General features: G+C 42.6%; 1 protein-coding gene across 4 annotated transcripts in view; it reads right to left on the bottom strand.

Annotated features, from left to right (window-relative positions):
- ARHGEF26 (Rho guanine nucleotide exchange factor 26) overlaps nt 1–22,949 on the bottom strand; it is a 119,084-nt gene extending 96,135 nt beyond the window's left edge. The window contains exons 1-4 of one of the 4 annotated variants that reach the window (XM_027587239.2): nt 22,827–22,949; nt 21,272–22,403; nt 19,872–19,911; nt 16,236–16,381 (exon numbers count right to left, since the gene is read on the bottom strand). In XM_027587239.2, coding sequence (XP_027443040.1) covers nt 16,236–16,381; nt 19,872–19,911; nt 21,272–22,351 — 1,266 coding nt within the window. In that variant the 5' untranslated portion in view covers nt 22,352–22,403; nt 22,827–22,949. Of the gene's footprint in view, nt 1–16,235; nt 16,382–19,871; nt 19,912–21,271; nt 22,404–22,527 lie in introns of those variants that run through there. The other 3 variants (XM_027587237.2, XM_027587238.2, XM_027587240.2) reach the window with 3 other exon arrangements.
- Between the last annotated feature and the right edge of the window lie 14 nt (nt 22,950–22,963).

The raw sequence follows: 22,963 nt of genomic DNA, 5'->3' as shown, positions 1-22,963 counted from the left end.
AAGTCATCAGTAAGAAACCAGCAACCCCTACAAAGCTACTGAGACAGAAAAAGAAAAAGATTCCAGGGAGCATTCTTGGATCATAACTAAGAAAACTGAAGTGCAGCACACTGGAGGAGACTGCAGGTTTGCTGCGAGAGTGATGACAGATCAGCCCTTCCTGGCTGGCTGCCAGGCCACGGCTCCAGGGCCTGTCCTTCTCTCTTGGCTCTTCTGTTCCCTGTACAGTGCAGGCCGGACGGCTTCTCCCTCCTGAGTCAAGAGGAATCATTATGTCCCCCTGAGACTTCTTTCCACATTCAACTCGAAATTAAGGAGCACCTGAGAGCAGGTGCCTGGATGGAGAAGGTCATGAACAGGCCAGATGCTTTCAGAGACTGAGCAGTTTGGAGAAATGAAACCAGAGAAAGAGGGCGAGAGGGAAATCAAAGGAGGCCCCCACAGAGACTGGTGAAAAGGCAGAAAACAGACTATTAGGGTAGAATGAACACACTGGAGTAAAATATCAAGCAAAAAGAAACGAGAAGGGATGGAGGATGGAAAAGGAAGGGAAAAAAGGAGAATGTGCACCAAGTTTTTAATAGGAAATACCTCTAAGGGCACCGGGGTGGCTTAGTTGGTTAAGCATCCGGCTCTTGATTTCGGCTCAGGGTCGTGAGATCCAGCTCCATGTTGGGCTCCATGCTGAACTTGAAGCCTGCTTAAGACTCTCTGCCCCTCCCCCTCTCCCCCCCACCCCCATCCCTGCTTGCAGGCTCTCTCTCTCTCTCAAAAAAAAAAAAAAAAGTAAATACCTCTAGAAATTTTCTAATTCAAAAACAGCAAACTTTATCAGTAAACTTAACTCACTGGAAGGCTCAGGCTTTTTTTTCCCCCCCCCCAAGGAAAAAAATGTGTGAAAAGCATATGTTTATACCTACAGTTTTAAAATTGACCTGCCTGTTGCAGTTTGCACATTTCTGCTAAGAGAATCTGAAAGATTATCAAGTTTATCATGCTTCCTCAAGTGTTCCTCTTGTTTCCATGCGTGAAAAAGAAAAAAAAAATAGTACAGCAGCTTCTAACACCTGAATCCTATTGCTACCCTAAATGAAAAGAATTAAAATTGTATAGGCTCCTTCTATATTTTAATAACCTATATTTCATATTGGTAGTTCTGGCTGAGCACAACTGGGAACAGACAGCCAAAGCAACATGCCTCTAAAGTTCTCTTCTGACTTCACTTGAGCTTTCTTATTCCTCACTGATTTAAATATTTTATTTAACTATGTCATCAGTAAACAGAACTGCAAAAGTAGTTTAATGAAACCCCAAGAACTGGATTCTATTTGGGGTTCTTGATTTTGTATAATCTAACCAGTTCACAAAAGTGTTCAAATCCTACCATGGCAGATTCTAGCCTCTAAGGAGAAAGTACGATGCATGTCATTATCTTCAACATTTTAAGTGGATAAAAATTAACTCAAATAAAACAACAAAACTGAGCCCATATCTACAGTTTTAACATAAGTTAAAAATATAAACATATACGTGGCTTATCAAGATAGTGAATGCAGAGAACTCACTGTTACAATAGTTTTACATTCGTCACTATAGATTGTGTGTGTGTGTGTGTATATATAATGTACGTACTGCTGTAATCAGTATTGAAACTTCACTCACGATCTTTGTAACGGATATATTTTGCATATTCAAATAGTATGGAAATTGACAACTGGCTAAAACTAATAAATTACCAGTATAAGATACTTCATCTATGGGTGTGATATTGTCTAGTTAGACCTAAAATTTTTTAAATTGCTAAAAGGGTAGCTACTCCATCTACAATTCATGCGTGGCTCCTCCTTGATACCTTGCAAGGCTGAGCTTCTTAGATGACTACCCTATGAGGGAACAAGCAGGCTTTTGGCACTGAATTCCATTCCTGCATTCAGCACAGTTACAGGATTTTTCACCTTGCAGAGAACTGTGTCAGAACATCCATAAACTTTGCACAGTTATTCCTTGGCCTTTGACTTCACTGACTGGAATAGGTTATAAGCCAGTCTGATTCTCTAGGCCCAAACAGATCCCCGGTACTGACATCTCTACAGAATAGAGACAGTCCTATATCTGTGAAGGGAGCCGACATTAATAACACCAGTCTCTTGGCCGACCAGATGATCATTTTCCATGAGATATATTCTCAAGCCCTCTGTGAGTTGATACTGTTTCTAGATCAGATGGGTGGCACATTCCTTCCATGTTTCCCCACCAGCCAGGGAAACCTAAAAGGGAGGGCCCCGAAAGACTGACCGTCCAAAAAGGCTCAGAAATATAGCTAGTTAAAAATTAGATCAGATATTTGTAATCCAAGATCACTCTGGCTCTATAAAGCACTAATGTACGTGGAATACTCAATTTAAGCTAAGACCTTTAAACTTGCTGGAGTTTACCCACTTGCTGAAAATCAGCTGGTTATTCATGCTTGTTGGTGATCCCCGATTCACAAGCTTTTGCTCTCAAGAGTTCAAAAATGGTAAGGGAATGAATTGCCAAGTAAAATTATAACATGGGACACAATCACTCCCAGGTCCCTTTCTATAGACTTAACACAACTCACACAGCCCCTGAACCACAAATAAGCTAGAGTTCTTTCACTGTAAATAACATGGGAACAGTTGCTCTCTGAGAGTATGTTTGAAGTCCCTAAAATGAAAAATCTGCCAGGATCCAGAAACAGTGTCCTTGTAACCAGGCCTGTAGGCTCTCTCCGGGCCCACTCATCTACGGCAAAAGATCTTGAGAGATCACTCCACCTAAGCTATGAGCCACCACAGGACACAACTCTAAAGGATCAGAGATCTGTGTAACCAATGATCGATAAATGAGATCAAGAGGAGGACAGTGTCACACTTTCAGGAAGGGGTGGGTAAATAGATAAAATACTGTTAAAAAAAATGGGAGAGGTAGAAGACAATGGCCCCTTCAATAAAATCATTTTAAAAATATGTCAACTAACATGCCAGGGACCTCCTAATATGTTTGTTCAAAAAACTGATCTCCTCTTTGATCTACAGTAATAATAATTCTGCAATCCTTGCCGAAGTTCTTGGATCTTAAGAAACAGCCAGCACTCTCGGCCTCCTGGAGGTAACCTCAGGTCTGCGAAATCAATGGCAAACTCAGATAAGGCAGGCAGGGGCTTGAGGCTTTTGCTCCTCTCTGCCCTGCCGTCACCTTCTACAGACAGAGCCAGGATTCCTGAACGAACCCAAATTATTTCAGTACAGATATGAGGCTGAAAGTACAAACCACAAGCAGGTAGGTAATTAAAAGTACAAGAATAAACTGTCGTCCTTTCTACAATTTAGGAGATACGCATGCATGACTTCATTGCAACCAGCTCTCACTAGCTAGCTATTCGTATTACTAGCCAACTCCTGACTCAAAGTTCTTGTCGGTTCTTTATTTATTTCTCAAACTACCGCTGCATCAAATGCTTATCATGCAGCAGAACCTTTTAACAACCCCGCAAGGAAGCTGGCACTGTCCCTGTTTTACAAATAAAACACAGAACCACAGAAAAGTTAAACCACATTAGCCCTACTAAGTAGTAAAACTGGGATTCAAACCCAGTCCTGCCTTCTCACCCGCCCCCACCCCCCACCCCAGGCCAGAGGCTGTGAGCTCTTAACCATCCCAGCAGGACTGCCTCCTAACACTTGTGAACTCCTGGGAGTTGTGACCTGTAGCTATTCCTCCCCTAAACCGCGGTCCTCCTCCTGAATGCCCCAGACACTTCATCTCCCACTGGGTTCCCAGCTTCTGCTGCAGTGAAAGCTAAGCTATCAGCGGGGTGCCCTCACAATTTAACCCGCTCATTAGCCCTGACATTACTCCTGCTAAACACATTCCTCTCTTTCACTTGTGGCTCGTACTGGCCTCGTTCCCCTGTGCGGCTACTGAGACCAGGCTCCAATGTACTCACCCTCTAGCCCCCAGATAAGCAAGAGAAACAGCTCTTTTCTCCATCAGCAATTAAGAGAAGAAAATGAAGTTAGCAAAGGCATGAAAAGCTAATGACACAGAGTAGAAAGGATGAAAAGGAAACTGGTTTTAGAAGAGATGGGCAATCTCCACAAGTATTTAATAAAAGATGAGAAGTTTTAAAAAGCGAGCACTTAATAAAATACTGAGGAGCAGTGCTTAATAGTGGTTAATAGGGGAAGGGATTGGGGATGGTGGTAAAATCAAAGCAGATTTCAGTCTTACCTGGTGTGTTTAGTGTTATAATAAGGAGAACCTGTCTGTAATTCAAAAAGATTGTTTTAAAGAACTTAATCACCTTTAAATTTTGAATTTTAAGTTGGAAACTGAAGAACAAACTAATGACTAACAATAGGGAGTTGGGTAAAAGAACCAAACATCCACTTATTTGATGAAATACAATTTGGGCTTTAGAAAGGTTCTTATGGACGAAAATGTAATGACATGAAAAGTCATTTCACAACATGGTAAGAGAAAAAAAAATATGTCACAAAACAGCTGGTTTAATGACATGAAAAGATATTTACAACATTGTTAAGAGGAAAATATGGATAACAAGATATTATTGAATTTTTGCTTTAAAAAAACCTCCATATGTACACACAGACACACAAAATGTCTGAAAAGTTCTAGACCAAAATGTCAACAGTGATGGGGAGAGGGAGAGATTTCAACTTTTATTGTTTAAGGATGCCAGTAATACTGCATTTCTTTGTTGTTGCCCACAAGGAAAGCTAGAGACATGGCAGGTGATCACCAGCAGATAAAAGTAAAGTAGCTACGGGAAAGGGAGGCAACGAGAAAACAAGATTGCAGTCAAGTCCAAACCACACAGTGGCTTCTGAGGCACTGAGGAAAATGAGTGTGAGGCCGGACAGGTGTGCACATGTGACAGCGACAAGGCCTGGGCTAGAGTTGGGGTAACTGAGCATGGCATCCCCTGACTCATAGTGCAGGCCTGAGTCAACAAGGGCTGACAAGGGCAGAACAGGGCTGAGGTGCCCCTCTTGCAGGAGAGGAGAACTCTTGTTTGTGAAGGTGGCGCCAACACCTCAGTGGCTATTTCATTTTTATTTGTTGTTTTTGTCAAGTGGCAGATGGAAAGGAACGATCAACTCCAAGCCAGTCAGTTACTTCAAACAACACTGACAACAAAGTTAATTCCCTAGATTTGCAATAAAGATCTAACCCTGAGCAAAACCTATTCTGGAAAACTGGGTAAGAAAGCGAACTGATGTTTTACACTAGATGTACAAAGCATGCAATGGTTTCATGGGACAGGGATTATCTTATCGTACGGAGGAGATCTGAGACACTGGCAAGACTTACCACTGTTGTTCTAACATTGACCTATACATCAAACTTCACTCAAGCCATATTTCATACTTCCCCTGCTTTTATTTCCTACTCTTATGCCCACCTAGTTTTAGTCATCCTTTCTAGAGAAAGCTTCCCTGACCTTTATGGCTCTGTGATTTCTATCTATGTCATTCATTTTGGCACTGTGCCCTACATTCTTTCAGAAACACCATTTAGCTGTTTCATTTCTACTGTCTTCTGAACCAGCTTCTAAGTTCCGACAGTGCAGGTACTGGGATTTAGACTTGCTTTGTTTGCCACATCCACTACAATGCAGTGTAATACCAATGAATTTTCAAATCAGACACCACCGTTTTCCAAACTACAAGTGAATGACACAAAAAAGTCCATGAATTTCTGGCCAACACCTATTTAAATGTAACAAAACAGAAAAGACAGAAATACCACAGTGTAATGCAAGTATTAAGGGTAACTTCTAACTTTTGTTTGAGATACACACACACACACACACACACACACAAAGATTACAAGGTAAAATATATTTCTCATTTGCTAAGCTTCTGATCTACACTGTGTTTGCAACATTGACTCTACCATGTGTAATTTTTTTTTTATTTTTTAAAGATTTTATTTATTTATTTTAGAGAGAGAGAGAGCATGAGCATAGAGAGCTGCAGAGGGAGAGGGAGAAGCAGGCTCCCCACTGAGCAGGGAGCCCGATGCGGCGCTCGATCCCAGGACCCTGGGATCATGACCTGAGCCGAAGGCAGATGCTTAACCCACTGAGTCACACAGGTGCTCCAACCATCATGTGTAAATTTACACTAGATATGTCAGTCATGTTGCTAAACAGTCTCACAGACCCCTACAAGGAAAGTTGTTCTCCTCAGGCCTCCACAACATAAACAACCCAAGGTGGCCACATTTCACACCATAATGCATCAGAGGCCAAAACCGACTGGAATAGAGCTAGTTAGGCACCTGGCCAAACAACAAAAAAATCATTAAGTGACCTATTAAGTGGGGGGGAAGCGCTGAGCTGCTCTGATTGGTTGGATTCTCTCTCAAGAAACTGAACTGGGTAGTTATATATGGAAGCTGACAGGAAAATGGGAAGTGGGGTAGGACCATGCTAGGTAACCGTAAGTCTAAGTTACAACAACTCAGAAACAGAGTGTGCAGGAGCTCTCGGGAGAAAAGACAGACACAGCAGAGAGGGAAAATAAGTTCATGACAAGAAAAGAGCCACCAGGCAGATAGTTGCTGAGACACATTGTCGGCCAAGTACCAAAGAGAACTATCATTCCTGCTTTTCCAGAGCCCAAGGCTCCGTTCTAGGTAATCTCAAAACCCTAACAGTAATAGTTGGAGAGTAACCATATTTAACATCTCATCGTCTCAGCTGCCTTGATACAAGGTAGAAAAATAGTACTGCCGTCGTGTTATTGTCCTGAGGACTACATAAATTGTAGTGAACTCACCTAGTACAACCCCTGTGCACAGTAAGTCCTCTGCAAATATCTGGTCAATAATTTAACTGCATGTCAACAAATTAATATCATAATGATCCAATGGCAGGTCCCTGAGCTACAGCTATCCTGCAAGTCAGCCACTGCACTGTCTGCTCCTACTGAGACCTTGAACCCATGAGGATACAGGGGCTCCCTATTGCTCAGTTGAGCGAACAACAATCCCACTCCTTTGCATATCACTACCTGAAGCAGTTTCCTGCCACTTCAAAATGGGAACCACTCCATTTCTGTGTTATTTCAGTTGGATGGGTGGCACACCCACCACACCAAAAGGGAAAATAATCTGCAATTTCCTTTCACTGGCAACACTACTTTTTCTGTAGGAACTATCCGTTGGCTCTATAATCTTTACCTCTTCAAATAATAGATATTCAGATAATGAATACCATAATAATCTTAAGACTTTAGAGCACAGACTAAAGTAGAAAATCAAGAGGCTATCAGTACTCTGGATAAATCAGCAAAATTTGAGAAATAAATTTTTAAGCACAAGTCCAGCATTTAAAGATTCAGTAATAATTTTTACAGCGACGACTTCTCAAATCATCATGGAGACAAATCACTCCGTGGATGTGGCCTTGAGGAACAGTCCCATCATTGGACTAAAGGAGGAGACGCCATAAGGGCACATCTTAAGATCAAGAGGGTAAATACAAGAATCTGATAGATGATTTCCACAATCCAAAGCTCAGTATTATAGAGCCTTTTCACACAGTCATTCAGAACCCCTCAAAGTAACTGAGCCTTCCCTCCTTTTGCCTAATTGCCCTGTATTCCTACAGAATGCTATCATTCTCGAATGCATCCCATTTACCTCCCCAAAAGAAATACCAAGTGAAAAATTAGGTTGCCATTGAATTTGATTTCATAGTAGCCAATACCTACCACAGGCTAATAAAGTTTTAAACTATGACGATGCCAAGTTCCCCAATGTATCAAAGATGTGTATTAAATCCAGGAGGTAGCCAACCAATGATCAAGAATTTTTTTTTAATAAAAATTAAAAACAGCCTCCAAATGGTCCCTAAATAGGAAACTTCCTCGCTGTTTTCACTGCTGAGTAACTTCCTACTATTTTCACTTATGGGATTAGATTTCTGCATGTATTCATTTATTTATACATTCATTAATAAACTCATCCAATAGTTCCTGCAAGTCTACTATAAGTCAGGCACTATTTCATATGTTAGGGAAACAGCAGGAAACAAAATGGACAAAAACCTCTGCCTTTATGCAGCTTTTATTTCAGCAGAGTAGATGGATAATTAACCAAAAAAGTAAATCACACAGTATGTGAGAGAGGTAAATGCCATGAAGAGGATAAGAAATGTTAAAGGTGGGGCGCCTGGGTGGCTCAGTCATTAAACATCTGCCTTTGGCTCAGGTCACGATCCCAGGATCCTGGGATCGGGCTCCCTGCTCCGTGGGAAGCCTGCTTCTCCCTCTCTCACTCCCTCTGCTTGTGTGCCTTCTCTCGCTGTGTCTCTCTCTCTCTGTCAAATAAATAAATAAAATCTTTAAAAAAAAAATGTTAAAGGGGTGCTAGGGAGAAGGTGAGGGAGAAAACCATGTGGCTCTCTGGAGGAAGAGCCACTATAAGCTGGGCAGACCACAAACGCAAAGGCCCTAGGGCAGAGTACACCTTGTATTCTAGGAACATCAGTGTGACTGAGCAATGAGGAAGATGGAGGAGGAAGCAGGAGATGAGTTCAGGAAGGGAATCAGGCCAGATCACACAGCCTCACTGGCCACTGTAAGGCTTGGCCTCTACTCTAAGTGGAGGTGAGAACACCCGAAGGACCAGAACAAAGAGTATGTCAGCATATTTTAACAGCATCACAAATAAGCAATATAATTATATGCTGCTACATAGAGAGGAGATGTAAAGGGACCCCAGGAGATACCGGAGTTGAGCTGGGAAGCAGTGGGGATAATCCACTTCTCAAGGTAAAGGCAACAAACAGGCTTTACACCAAACTGGAAGAGGTTATGGGAGAAACAGAAGAGTGAGGAACGACTCCAAGGTTTCTGACCTTGGCAACTAGAAAGATGGAGTTGTTACTTGCTTAGAAAAAATATATATATATTGTGGGAAAAGCAGGTCTGGGTGGGAGAGAAGAGAATTAGCAGAAGTAAACTTTTGGACAGGTTAACTTTGAGATGCCAATTATATCAGAAAAGAATCTGGATATCCTTGTCTGAAAACTCAGGGAAAGGTCTAGTCTAGAGATAGGAACTTGGAAGTCATCTGAGTATATGATGCATTTAAATCCATAAGATTCGATGAGATCACCAAATGAGTACAGATAAGACGCCCAGAGTCGGAGCCTAGGGAGCCTCCAGCATTTAGAGATGGGAAGAGTGAGGAAGTGCCCACCAAACAGAGCAAGAAACTTCAGCTGAACCAATTTTATTTTAACTCTTCTTACCCACCATTCCCCCAGAGGGTCTACATACAGGACAGTTTCTCTGCCTGGGACTCCTCAATTCTGTCCCTGTCCCCCACCACCAATGCTGCCCAGATACCTGTCTTGACACGCCATTGATGGCGGCTCTTGTCTCTTCCTTTGCCACCGTCTATCAGTTGGCAGCACCTTGCCCAGACAGGTGCCCTCCCCCGTAGGATCTCAGAGCAGCACGAACATGTCCTTCATGGCATTCATACAGCTGTAATTCTGTCATTTATCTGTGGGGTTATTTGATATTTGTCTCCCCATGAAGGGTGTCTGTAAGGAAATGAAAGCAAGGTGGAGTCTGTTTTGCTCTATCTCCAAGTGTCTAGCACAGAGCAGGCTGCCATAAAGACTAGATGAATGAAGGAATCATTCATCAATCTCTCTTCTTGGTTTTCTGCTCAATGAAATAATAAGACCTTCTTTGTATTGGATCCCAAGTCTAGGTTTCTGATTGAAATATCTTTTTGTAGTTATGCCAATCAAAATTGAATATCCCTGTGCTCATCTTTTCCCACTTTCTTGGAGCACCTGTCTCTTGTGCTCTGCCTCCCTAGGGGTATGGTGCACACATACCCACATTTCATACCCTATTGTTCTCTCGGGAGAATTAAGAACATAAACATTGGCGTATCTATTCAATTGCCCTTTCATTACTCAGCTCCAGCTGGAACGGTTTTCTCTTATATATGTATATATAAGAAATATATATATACACATATATATGTACATGTAGATATATGTATATATATAAGAATGTAAGAATATATATATATATATATATATTCTTCAGAAAGGGTTATATAGCTCAAGTTCCAAGTCTGCTATAATTCAGAAAAAGTAAAACTTATAAAGGTGATATGAACAACATGGAAACTATACTTAATACATAGAGAGCTCCAAGGACACCTGGGGGCTCAGTCGGTTGAGCATCTGGCTCCTGATTTCAGCTCAGGTCAGGATCTCAGGGTCATGGGATATAGCCCTGCTTCAGGCTCTGCGCTCAGCGAGGAGTCTGCTTGTTCTTCTCCCTCTGCTCCTCCCCCCACCCTCTCTTTCTCTCTAATAAGTAAATAAAATCTTAAAAAAAAAAATACATAGAGAGCTCCAGTAAGGTATTCCCAGTATTTGGAGATAAAGTCCAGAAAAAAAAAATATCCTCAAACTGAAATTTACAAAAAAAAGAAAAAGAAAAAATTATAAACAAATATTTACATACATACTCATGTGTGCATTTTTCTAAAGATCCATGCCTCAAAGTTTTTATTATGTTCTCAAAGCATGCATAACCTTTCAAAGGAAAAGAGGCAAAACAGCTATCCATCCTCCAGAATAATGCAGAAGCTAGAAAGAGCAGTGAAGACCATCATGTATAGACATGAAATGATTTATAAGACACATGGTTCAGAAAAAAAGCAAACTGTAAAACCTGCAGAGTATATATTTGAGTAAACACACGTCATCTTTATATTTCCCTTAAATGTATATATGTGGATTTTGAGAAGAACTTTACCAAATTGAGGACAGCATTCCTATAAAGAAGGGGAAAGAGATTGGGATTGCAGATATGACAAAAGAGATTTTAGTCTTACCTGAAATGCTCTTTTTTTTTTTTTACGTGGAGAACGTATTAGGTGTTGCTTATATAAATCAAAATTAATTTTCAAAAATGTTAAAAGAACACCATAATCTAATTGTACTGAAATGGCAGGAACATATATAGAGGCCAGTCTCTGGCTCAGCTAAGCAGGGTCCCAGTTCCAGCCGTCTTGGCTAGAATAGAATCTCTGGTGTGTCTCAGGTGTAGGCACATGGATCTCTATTTCTGTTTATAAAGATACAAACATTCCAGGAGACCTACTGTCCAATTTAAAAGTGTAGACAAGTATATATCCAAAGCCCTGATTGTTTCCACTATGAGGGCTAAAAGCAAACCAGGCATGAAAAATGAGCATTTTTTTTTCTATTTTTTAAACACAAAAGATAGATATGGTAAAAGGCATTAATCACCAACTAAGGTAAAAAATAATTTATGAGACTGCAATGTTGCAAAACATGAATGGAAAACTATATGACTGAAGAGATTATTTTAAGGAGCAAGTCACTGAACAACCAAAAATTAATTTAGACACGTGTGAAAATTTAAGGAAAGAGAAGGCATTTTTCTATGACCTCTAAATGCACTGAACATTTTTCTGCAAACAGGATGATATTCAGGTTATTACATCTGTTGAGCTCTAGTTTTTAGTAGAAAACAGAAGATCTTTCACAATAAACACGGTGTAAGTTCTAAAAGAGTAAGTCCCGTCAGATCCAACTGCTAAGTCTCCAAAGTGTCTGTTATATAGTCAACTGGATGAAATTACATTTCTATAAAATCACCATTTTTCAAATCGCCCTTTCTCATTTGGCAGTTCCAGAAAGTCGTCCAAAGGCAAACGGTGTGAGCTTGAAGAGCAGAGCCAGGTCCTAACATCGGATCTCCCGTTAAACCGTTAGCCCCACTCTGCACCGCTGAAGGAATGCTCTGATGAAAATAGAAAAACCGGTTCCTAACTAGAGTTTAAAATTTTTGAACAAACCGAAGAGATACTCAAAATGATTTAAGATGACTGATAAAGCCCCCTGTCAGCAAGTGCAAAAGAAGAGCAGAGCAGAGCAGAGGATGACTATATTAGGTGCTCAATTCCAGTGGGAAGTTTGCGGGCGTGCCTGTTTTTGCCTCTGGAGCCTAAACACCCTTTTCAAAGGTACCTGGCATGTGAAGGTGGTGGAAATTACACAAACACACCCCATGGCAAATAAATGGGGTCAGGCCATGGCTGGTGAGTGTGGCTTCGGTGCTGTCGCTGATCTTGACAAAACAAACACTGGTTTCACAACCATCATTTTTCAGTACATGTTCAGTACGTGAGCCTGGGACAGGGAGGCGTGGTTATGAGGAAAAACGACACGACTCCAGTCAAGATTTATCTTTTATTTTCTGTAATACTGCAAATGCTTCCAGAATCCCATTAAAGGATGAACTTTAGAAAATCCTGAAGCTCCCTTTGCATCCAGGACTCAACTGGCCACACACGTGGCAGTCACTGTAACAAAGACTTGGGTGTTCTATCCCCGACTAATAATATCGATATTTTTCTTCAAATCCACAAGCTCGTCCCAGAGGTCCAAGAACTGTTGGCTTCATCCTCACACTGCCATTTTAGGTGAGTCACTGGGCAACTGACCTGCGTGTGGCAGGTTCTTGGTCTCTGGGCACAGATCTCTAGAAGTCAAAAATGACTTCCCAAGCTCAAAGCCTCAAATCTGGGAACCACAATGATTTTAAATTATTTCTCGTATATTAGGGCTCTCCCAGGCCTGAAAAGCAGCACAAAGTTATATTCCCTGGAATGAAGACATCCTACACCTACCTACCTACCTACTTTGTATCAACTAAAAGAGATCTACTTCCTCTGAAGATCAAGGGAACGAAGAGTAAACCTGTCACTATCTTATGATACACTAAGGAGCCCAGGTTGTATTTCTGACTACGGGAGAACAGCCACCAATGCATGGAGAACCTGTTGGCAGAGGCAACATTGCTAAGTACATCCCCCGTTCAATTACTTCAATCTGACTAGAGAAGTCTGTGGCAGCTAGACTTTCCCTTCTAGTGAGGCCCAATTAAATGTCTCTCACACAGTTCTAATGCTCCCTTAATTGTTAGATAACCACAACACTACAGTTAAACCTGTCCCCGACAATGTAAGTGGGGACACCTGTCACCCGTGTGATTGTCCAGTGGAACCAAAGGAGACATATAAACAAGCACGCGAGGACTTTCTACATCAGAATGAAGACTTAAAGACCTACGCAACCCCCATACATTACTGCAAACAGCTGCACTACTCAAGAGCCTTTTGCATACTGAATGCTTCTTACAGTGAGCTGATAAGAAAAGTTTCATCCTCACAGAAGGCAGGCAGGTGTTTGCAACAAGGAGATTTTAAGAAAATAAAACAAACAACAACAGCTACTGCGCACGTGTGCTCACGCAAACCGTCACACTCAGAAAACCCCTGTCCTACTCTCTTTCTGGCATGAAGTCCAGACTCAAAGAAGAGTTTTGTGTTAAAGTGATATATGCACGATTAGATGGGGGCTACCCTATTAATTTGGCACACTAAAGACAAGCATGGAAAGAGCAGATGTTTCGGAGACCCGCACTAACCGCTGCAGCCCCTCGACAAGGAAGGATTGGGGCATGAGGTCCGACAGAGAAATGGAGGTGCTGACCCCTATCAATGGAGAGGATGAACAATGACATCCTGACATTGTTCAAAATTCACAAAGCTTCCTCTCTTTAGGGTCCTAACTGAAACTTGGCCCCTAACAACTGCTAGGCTTCCAAAAAAGCAATGACCACTTTCTGCGTTGAAATATCTACTTTCCTAAAAGCCAGAGCTGCTTGCATCGTTTTAGTGGATAGAAAACCCACATGGGAAGTCCAGAAGAGAACTTCAGGACAGTGATTATTTTGGGAAAGCAGAAAGGAGAGAAGTACTAGAGAGGAGGGTGGTTCACTGGATCTGCCTAAAAAAGAGAGAGATCTGCAGTAAAGATGTTAAAATGTTAACATTTGTTCAATGTGGGTGGCAGGTACCCAGAAATCTCTTACACATACTTATTTTTAAGTTTTTCGGCATATTTGCAGTACTTTATAATAATAATAATAAAAAACTAAGGTAAAATGTTTTAAATGTGAAAAGGAGCCCCAAAATGCAAAAAAGAAAATGCAGGCTGGTGTCTAAGAATGGGAGGTGGCAAAGTCCAATGCTGCTTTGATTAAATGTAATTGCCAAGCAACACAATAAATACACACAAGCCTCCTGGGAGCACTAAAACCCAAGATAACACACACTGAAGTTAGAACCCACTTTATAGTTTTACATTTTATCACCAGTCTTTTGATAGCAATCTTGTTAACAAAAGGCACATGGGTACATGTATCCTTTGCCAAATGAAATGCATGCCCATATTTGCAGTTGTACTGAAGGATGTGTAGTATTATCTTAATGTGCATTTGTTAATCTAGCTGAACGCCAAACTTTAGGAGGCCTTAGTATGGCAGCTTGCTCTTCAGCTCTCAAGCTAGGTAGGATCAGAGTGTAAGTGACACGTTAGTACACACTGCTGTTTAGCGTGCAGAGAATAGCAGCAAGATTCAGGCCGGGGCTAACAAATGCAGCTGTTGCCATGGAGGAAGAACTCAAAAAATCCACAGCTTTCTTTTCAAGGATCCTCTACCAAATGGTCCACACCAACAACGGAATGACAGCCATTTAGAGCCAACATGGCCTCCATGGGCCTTGTCACCAGTTTTTCCACATATGTGCTTTGGGATATACTATCATGAGATCATTAGATTAGGGTATAAGGCTACCAATATGTCACTTCTTTGGATAGGTATTACCACCTGACCACATGCAAAAATCATAGAAATATCCCAGAAGTTCCAAACTGTCAGCACAGGAGACAAGACTGGCCCATAAATACTTTGTTGGCCTCATACATCATTTTCTAACACTTGAATTGGGATAATATTCATAAAAATCTGGATTGCTGCCTTCTCTTTTCTAAATGTCAGAAGATCTGGCAACACTGGACTGGTGTGAGCTAAGTGGTGGCTGCTGAGGTTATATTGGACCTGTTCACCATAACACCCACCAGGCCTCAACCTCCACACTCACCAGCATCCTCTTAATGCTGCTTGCCCTACCCCTGCAGGCATTGCAGCCTGTGGCATTACTAAGGGTGCCACACCTTGGAGGCACTGGAAATGAATAAATCCTCCTTGGAATACAATTAGGGGCTGGGAGGGATACAGGGAGAAAGGGCTGGGTTTCTAGAATTCTGAATTCCAACACAGGGTGGAAGAAGGGAGGAAGAACCTGACCAGAAGTCATTCCCATCATCACCATACATCCATTCCCATGGCCTGTTTATGAGCTCCAACATACACAACTCCTTTTCTTATGCCAGCGTGTCCCCTGAATACATGAGATTCCGGACTCTGAACAATGCCCATTTCAGCTTAAGAGGGAATCGCTTCTGCTCCCATGTTGCCTAAGGGACTCACAGAGGTGTACTGGCTTGTTTTTGATGCAATGCTCCCACCACCCAAGCCAGCCATGGGAATTCCTTTCTACTTGGTAATGCATCGGATGCCCACAGATGCTGTGCCCAAACTCCCATCAAGTAAACTAAGCAGCACACTGTGACATTTGTTAAGCCAGGAGGAAGAGAAATTATAGCTATAAACAAAAGATGTTTGATGCAGAGAGGAGAAATTACTCATCAATACAACATAAGTGTCAGACACGGTCACACAAAAGATGCACAGAAGGAAATGGAACAGAATGCCACTCATTAATCAACTGCAAGAACATATAAATGTGTCTATATCAAATGAAATTTCCAAGGAAGAACTGTCATAAACTCCTTATTATGCACAGACACACACACACACACACACACACACACACACACACACACACACATTTGTATATATAGCCATAATCATGATAAAGTTCAGGATAGATTAAGTTACCTCGGCATATATACTATCTAAAAAATAAGAAAAGATACCGAGCAGAAAAAACTTCCAGAGTATACTGTATCAGTGTCAAGGTACCTTATTTTATCGAAACCTAATTTTCCTGATCAGAAGTATCAAAATCAACGTTCTCACTGGTGTCTGAAGAGTTTCAAGAAACATTTCACAATATAAAGAAGAGTCTTTCTCTTTCAGGTTACAGGATCATTGGCAGAAAAAATTAAAACCGTATCTAAACCTAATTTCCACAACTTGGTGTTTTCATGCCCACGGATCGGAAAGAAAAAGGTAAACACTTACCGCAGAGAGCTGGCTCCATGTGGACCTCAGTGGCTTGTGGTGAATCACAATTTTTTCATCTGACTTCTGTTCTTTGGGCTCCGACTCTTCATCAGAGTCAATATCAAGAGCCTTTTCTTTGTAGTTCTGATACAGGACAGCATTTTCTGCAAGATATACAAACCCTACATGTCACTAATTGCCCCCATCATTATGCTACTTGTTCTAAACAAACATCCAGATTTATACGATGTTTGGTCTCCAGTTTAATAAACAACAAAGAAGCAAATGGATTTTGTCACTGAAGAATAATTACCAAAAAGTGATTTTTCTCACTCACACAGCCCTGTCCCAAATTCATGCAGGGGAAGGCAAGGGATCCATGCATGAAATACCCACTGAAGCAGTTTCCACATCTCTGTCCACCATTCATGGAGGATAGCCATGCCTGTTAAATCACTGGTTTTGTTTTTTTTGGGGGGGGAGGTTAAACCGAATTCATATCCTTCTTTTCCTTCAAAGTCCATCACCATTCATTTACCCATTTAACAAACATTTATTGTATATCTACAATATGCCAAGGGCTGGGAGTAAGTGGAAAATAAAAGACACTTCCTGTGTCCTCATGAGCTAAAAATAGGAAGAGAAAATAGTCCAAGTTACTCATTCATTTATTCATTCAACTGATATTTGGAAAATGCCTACTAGATGCCAACAACTGCTAGGCACTAGGGATATAACGATGAACAAAAAAGATAAAAATCCGAATCTTCATAGAGTGGACATCAGAGTCAGCAGAGAATGGCAATAAATAAACAAGTAACTTTCAGGGTATGTCAGATGCTGGTAAGTGTCATGGAGAAAAATAAAACAGGGAAAGGAGGGGAGCGTTACAAGGGGGGTATGTATATTTTTAAATAGGGTGGTCTGGGGAGGCCTCACCAAGATGACATTCAAGCAAAGACCTAAAAGAGGTGAGAAAGCAAGCCACCTTACAGCTGGGGAAAGAACATATCATCAGAGGGAAGAGCAAGTACAAAAGTCCTGGGACAGGAGTCTGTTTTGTACATCTACGTGTACAAAGATCAGCAAGGAGGTCTGTATGCCTGAAATGGGGTGAGGAAAGGGAGAAAGCTTAAGAGAGGGGGGTTGGGGATGAATAGGAGGCAGATCATGCAGGCCCTTGACTCAGTGCCATTGAAAGTACTCTGGTTTTCACTCCAAGTGAGAAGGCAAGTCATTATTGGGTTGAGGACACAATAATCTTGTACATAAACGTACCTATAAGCTGAACAATTTATATACAGGTATTCTGAGAACAGACTCTCAGCAGGCGTGACCCAGTCTGGAGGTCAGATGGGTGTTACTAAGAAAAATTTAAGATCTGAAAGCTGAGAAGCTACAGAGATCAAGGAGAAAGCATATACAAAAGCCCCGAGGCAAGAACAAACGTAATACCTTAGAAGAAGAAAGGAAAAGTCCACCTGTAGAGCATGGGTGTCTAGTGGACAAAGGTGCAAGGTGAGTTTAGGGAGATGAGCCAGACAGTCTCAATCAAGCAGAGGTTTGCAGGCAATGTTAAAGAACTAGATTTTTATCCCAAGTACAAAACAACTGAATTTCTTTCACACTGCGAAGAATGTATTTTATCCTGATTGCAGTGGGAATCCGTGGAAAGGAAAGATTTGATTCTATTGTTGTAGCAAATCACTGAGTGCGTAGGGGACTCAGTAGGATGCTATGGGAGAATGGACACTTGGGCTCCTGGGGACAGACTGGAGATGGGGGTCAGAGAAAGGGAGGTGGTAAGGATGTTACCTAGGTCGGCAGGTCCCAACAACGGCACAGGACGAGATGGCAACACCCGAAGAGATTCGGCTTCAGAGGGAAAGACTTGGCATTTGGTGTGGGACACACTGAGCTTGCCATGCCTTTCCCACCTACCGAAGGGGGCAAATGTCTGCCTCCTCTCTCATGGACTGCTGCATGTTCTGTAGGCACCATGACTAAAATAATCCCGGACTCAGTGCAAGATTTTACTGTTCTCTGATTGTCTGACATATGCATACACTGTTGGTAAGATTCCTCATTCATTCTCACAACAAACCCAGGCAATAATAGTATTATTAGGCTCCTTTCATACATGATGAAACTAAGGTTTGGTGAGGCTAAGATGCTTGCTCAGTGTCACTCAACCGATGAACAGAAGCAGTAGGAGAGGAACCCAGGTCCCTGACTCCACCATGAGAGGTTCTCACCACTCTACCGCATCTCATCCTGAGTTACAATTCTTGTTAGTCGTTAACTGTAAGAATTCTGTATTCCTCATGTACATATATGTGAGAACAATTTCTAGGTCATCATATTTGAGAAGACACAAGAGAGTGCATAGAAACAGCTCCATATAAAAGGAAACAACATAGAACTATAAAAAAGTTGCGTCCTCCGACTTGAAAAAAAAAGCTCAACAATTTCTAACCCTTTAAGACAGAGATCCCAGAACCAATGTCATATTTGAGAAGATACAAAACATCTCTAAATACGCATTAGGTAGACGCTCTGTTCACTTCATGGTCGTAAAGTGATACAAAGGAAGCAAACTGGACTAAGAACCAGTTATCTCTACTAGTGCTATGTGATAGTGCAGTGGGCAAGGCACTAAACCTCTCTAAGGTCCCAGTTTCCTCAATTATAAAACCAGGGAGATGAATTTATCCAAACCAGCTAAAATACTATATCTGGGTTTCTTCTCCATATAGAGCAGTTTCCTAAGATTGGTGCAATGAAAACGTTTTTTTAAACTGGTCATGCTGAAATACTCCAACGGAACTGATTTTTGTAAGAATTATATAGGGAAATAGTTTATAACCCCCTAAGATTATGTATTTTATAACTCTGGGTGATTTTACATCAGATTTACTCATAGACAGGCATACCCTTCTTCATGACTCTTTAAAGGTCAGAAAATCTTAACAGTTCAAAGTATGACAGCAAGTAACTACCTCCACCATGCTCCCCAGACCTGCAAGGGCTGCAGGTGGGGCTGCTCACTCGCTCTGTGCCCTTCCAGTTGGTTGACACTTGACCCATCTGTTTACCAAAGTCCGCTAATCTGATTAGGGTTTGAACACCTGGCTGAAGCAGCTTTTCTATACGGGTTACAGATTCTTAGGAATATGTTTCCAGCAGCCAGGAGCATTAGATTTCCCCAAAATTGAAACTTGATAAGCAAACAGGAAATCAGAAGTGACATTAAAATGTGGAAAAGTGGGGGAAAGAATATTAAGTCAAAGGAAATATGACTTAAGATCTAAATGTCAAACTCAGAGGATTTTTAACTAAAAAGCCAGACTAGCTCTTACTCTTTCTCCATTTTTTGAGGGAGGTGAAGCTAGAGCCAGAGTAGATAAGAATTAAAAATCCAGGACATTGGCTGACAAAGTTATCAGCTTACAAAGAATGCCATTAATTCCATTCACTGCTGGTATTACTGGATGAAAATTTAGCTTAGTGCAGAGCTTTGTACTGTATAATTTGGGAAGAAGTTGGACATTTTTCTCATCTTAAGTAACTTTTTGTTACTGCAGTTGGATTTCAACTTATAATTGATATTCCACATTGAAACAGCAATAAAAGTCTGGAAAATCAAATGCTTACCTTCCCCATCAAATGTTCCTTGTCCTTTCAGCATTTTTTTCTAAGAAACAAGAAAAGCAAAAAAGGAAAAAGCAAAGCAAACTATGTATGAATGAGCCAAATAGAAAATACAGCTATTTTAAGAAAAAGTACTACTTCTTGTTGTTACATTGATTAGATTTCCAAAAGCATACAGCAGATGATGGATCCCCTGAGTAGTTCGCTCATCTGACTACCACAATCCACTAAAATGGTGAAATAAAATGTACAATGTCCCCCACACCCCAGCAAAACAGCTTGAGAATCCTCAAATGACCAGTAGTTCAGCTCATTTCACTACTCATGATTCACCATCACTGTTAAATTGAACTTTGCTATACTTGTAGAGTTGGGGGGGGGGTACCTAAAATGTTAGGTAATTTCTTTAAGGCCATGAGATCAAAAATAAAATAACCCTCCTTGTATATTACATATTGACATTTATATAAACTGGTTCCAGTTCTCTGATTAATCAAGAAAAGTTGCGGCTGCCAAAATGAATTTCTGCTGAGATCTGTCTTGTTCCCAGAGAAAGGAGCATTTGTACACTCCAAAATATCCTTCTTTAGTTCTCCCCTATCTCTTTATGTCATGTTTGGCAATATTTTAACACATGCAACTCCCAGGCCTTTATCAGGGCGCAATACACACAATTCACTTGAACCTGAGGTTCTGGGCTACTCACTTGTTAGATGCATTCAAGTTCAAGAATAAATGGGCACAACATGGGAATAAAATACAACCACAGACAGTGGTAACAGAAACAAGCAACAACAACGATGACAAACTATTTGTATCTTCTGTAATTCCGACGATTTTTTAAAATTCATATTTTACCTGAATGGTATTTAGTGTGTGATCACCACTCCCAAAAAAATAATTCTGTAATTAATTAATGTAAATAAATTACTTCCAGTAACTAAAATAATCAATGTGCTCAAAAGAAATCAGGAGTTTCCTTTATCAGCAGTGATGAATCAGCAACCCCTGAGACCTCCAGACAAGCTCCAGACAGTTTGACCATATAGTCAAGAATACCATGTCTCCACTCCTCTGTTCAGCTTCCTGTATTAAAAGTGTTCAGGACCCAGCCAACACCTAATTTGCTGCATTTCTTTTTCACATTAGATCCCCACACTTTGCCTGAGATTAAAGTTAAAACCGTGATAAGAGTTTTACTTCCTCCCACAAAGTTGCATTAACCTGGCTGTGACTGCCAGCAACGGCATGGTCAAGAGATAGATGTGCACAGGCCTGATCAACAAGAGAGTTAAGAGAATAACTTCTGGTTTCCTCTGTGCCCCTCCTCCCCACCCCCAACACCTTCGCTTTTGGCTCGGTGAATGCCTGGCTTCGTGAGTGTCACTCCTGCCCACTCTTACCTTCATCCTTCCCAGACTGGAAAACTTCTCCTTGTCTTCCATCACCGCTTTCAGAACGGGCTGGGACATTCTGTTCTTCTTCTTTGAAGTGGTAGGACTGTCAAAATCAAAGCCACTGACCACCGCCCTGCGATAGGACGTGGATCGCAAGCCTCTCCGCAGAGACCCTGGGCTGTCCACGTCGTTCTCAGCCTCGCCCTCATCCTCTGCGGGGCCCAGAGACGCTCCGAGGCCCTCCACCATGCTGCGCACCTTGAGGAGTCTCCTGTGGGGCTCCACATTCTGACTGTTGGATTTACTTATTTTAATTTCCGAGGCCAGGCTTTTCGGAATGATTTGCTGCTTCCCCACTTTGAGGGCGGCGGGGCTGTTTGTGCTCAAAACCACTGAAGGATTCTCTGGCAGCTCGTTCTCCTGTGAGGGCAGCCTTTGGAGGGGGAGTTTGTGCTCCAAAGACCTTTTCTGGGGCGCAGGAGAGAGTTTCGAGGGTCCCGGCTCAGGGTCCTTAGTCGTCTGGCCAGATCGCGAACCAGAGCCTGGGGAGTCGATTTTAGGGAAAAGCCCATTTGCAGCGGGTGAAGACAGGGGACTGGTGGTCAGTCCGGTCAGGTCTACCTCCCGGCTGCAGCAGGCGAGCGAGTTGGGAGTCCGCTGCGGGCGCAGAGGCTGCGGTAGGGGGGACATCACAGTGCCATTCGCTGGGGATTTCGGGGAGCCCCCTAACACCGCTTTGGGAGCCTGGGGAGACTTGGGCCGTCGGAGCCGAGGAGAGACAGCTCTATATTCCGGGGAGATCGTCCTCCCATTGGTCACCACCCTCCTATGGGCACACAGAAGCAGGGGGTTCCCCTGGACGGTCCTGCCCTCAGAAGCGGTGGGTACCTGGGTGGGAGTCTGCACAGTGGGGAGCGTCCCTCGGTCTTCCACTGGGAAATCCGTGATCAGCAACCCGCTGGGGCTCTGGTAGGACTGGGGCCTCGGCTTGCTCCGGCCCAGCAACTGAGGCTGAGGAGTTGACCGCCTCCGCCACAAAGGGGTCAAGCTGTTGCTAGAAAAATCCACTTCACTCTCGCTGTCCATAGCGGAGACTCGGAGGTCAGCCCCGGAGGGAACAGCACCCAGTCAGTCTTGCCTAAAGAGGAAAGAAATCATGGAACTTTGCCTCCGGACAAGCAGACACGCCTTGCAGACGCGCGCTCCGAGTGTGGCGGTCACCCGACTGCTCTGCGCGACACAACTGCTTGTCGACTACCCACCGCTTCTAGGGCAAAATCTGCGCCCACCGCAACGCGTGGTCCAGGACAGAAATCTGGGCTGTGCCCAGGCGGAATAATCCAATTACCTCCGCGTCCCTGCAGCGTCCAAAGACCACCCGCACGGAAAAAGCCCGCCACCAGTACGCAGGGTGCAAGCTAATGCACAGGAAACTTTGCGACGAGTTCAGCGTTCTGGGGAAACAACTTGCCGCGCGACGCGCCCCTCCGCCGCCATCAGCTGCCCAGCCCCGTCGTTGGTCCCCTTTCGCTCAAGCCGCCCGGCTCCTAGGCGGAATTACCTTCGGGGCTTTACAGAGCTCAGGGCCAGCGAGCGCCCACCGCCCCTTCGGTGGCCCGGGTCTCAGACGGAATCTCAGCAGCCGCGGAGCTCTGGAGAGCACAGCGGCCGACCCGAGTCGTCGGCTCCGCCCTCAAG

This window comes from Zalophus californianus, chromosome 1 (assembly GCF_009762305.2).
Source record: "Zalophus californianus isolate mZalCal1 chromosome 1, mZalCal1.pri.v2, whole genome shotgun sequence".
Taxonomy (NCBI): domain Eukaryota; kingdom Metazoa; phylum Chordata; class Mammalia; order Carnivora; family Otariidae; genus Zalophus; species Zalophus californianus.
This window is presented reverse-complemented; position numbering and strand designations above follow the sequence as displayed.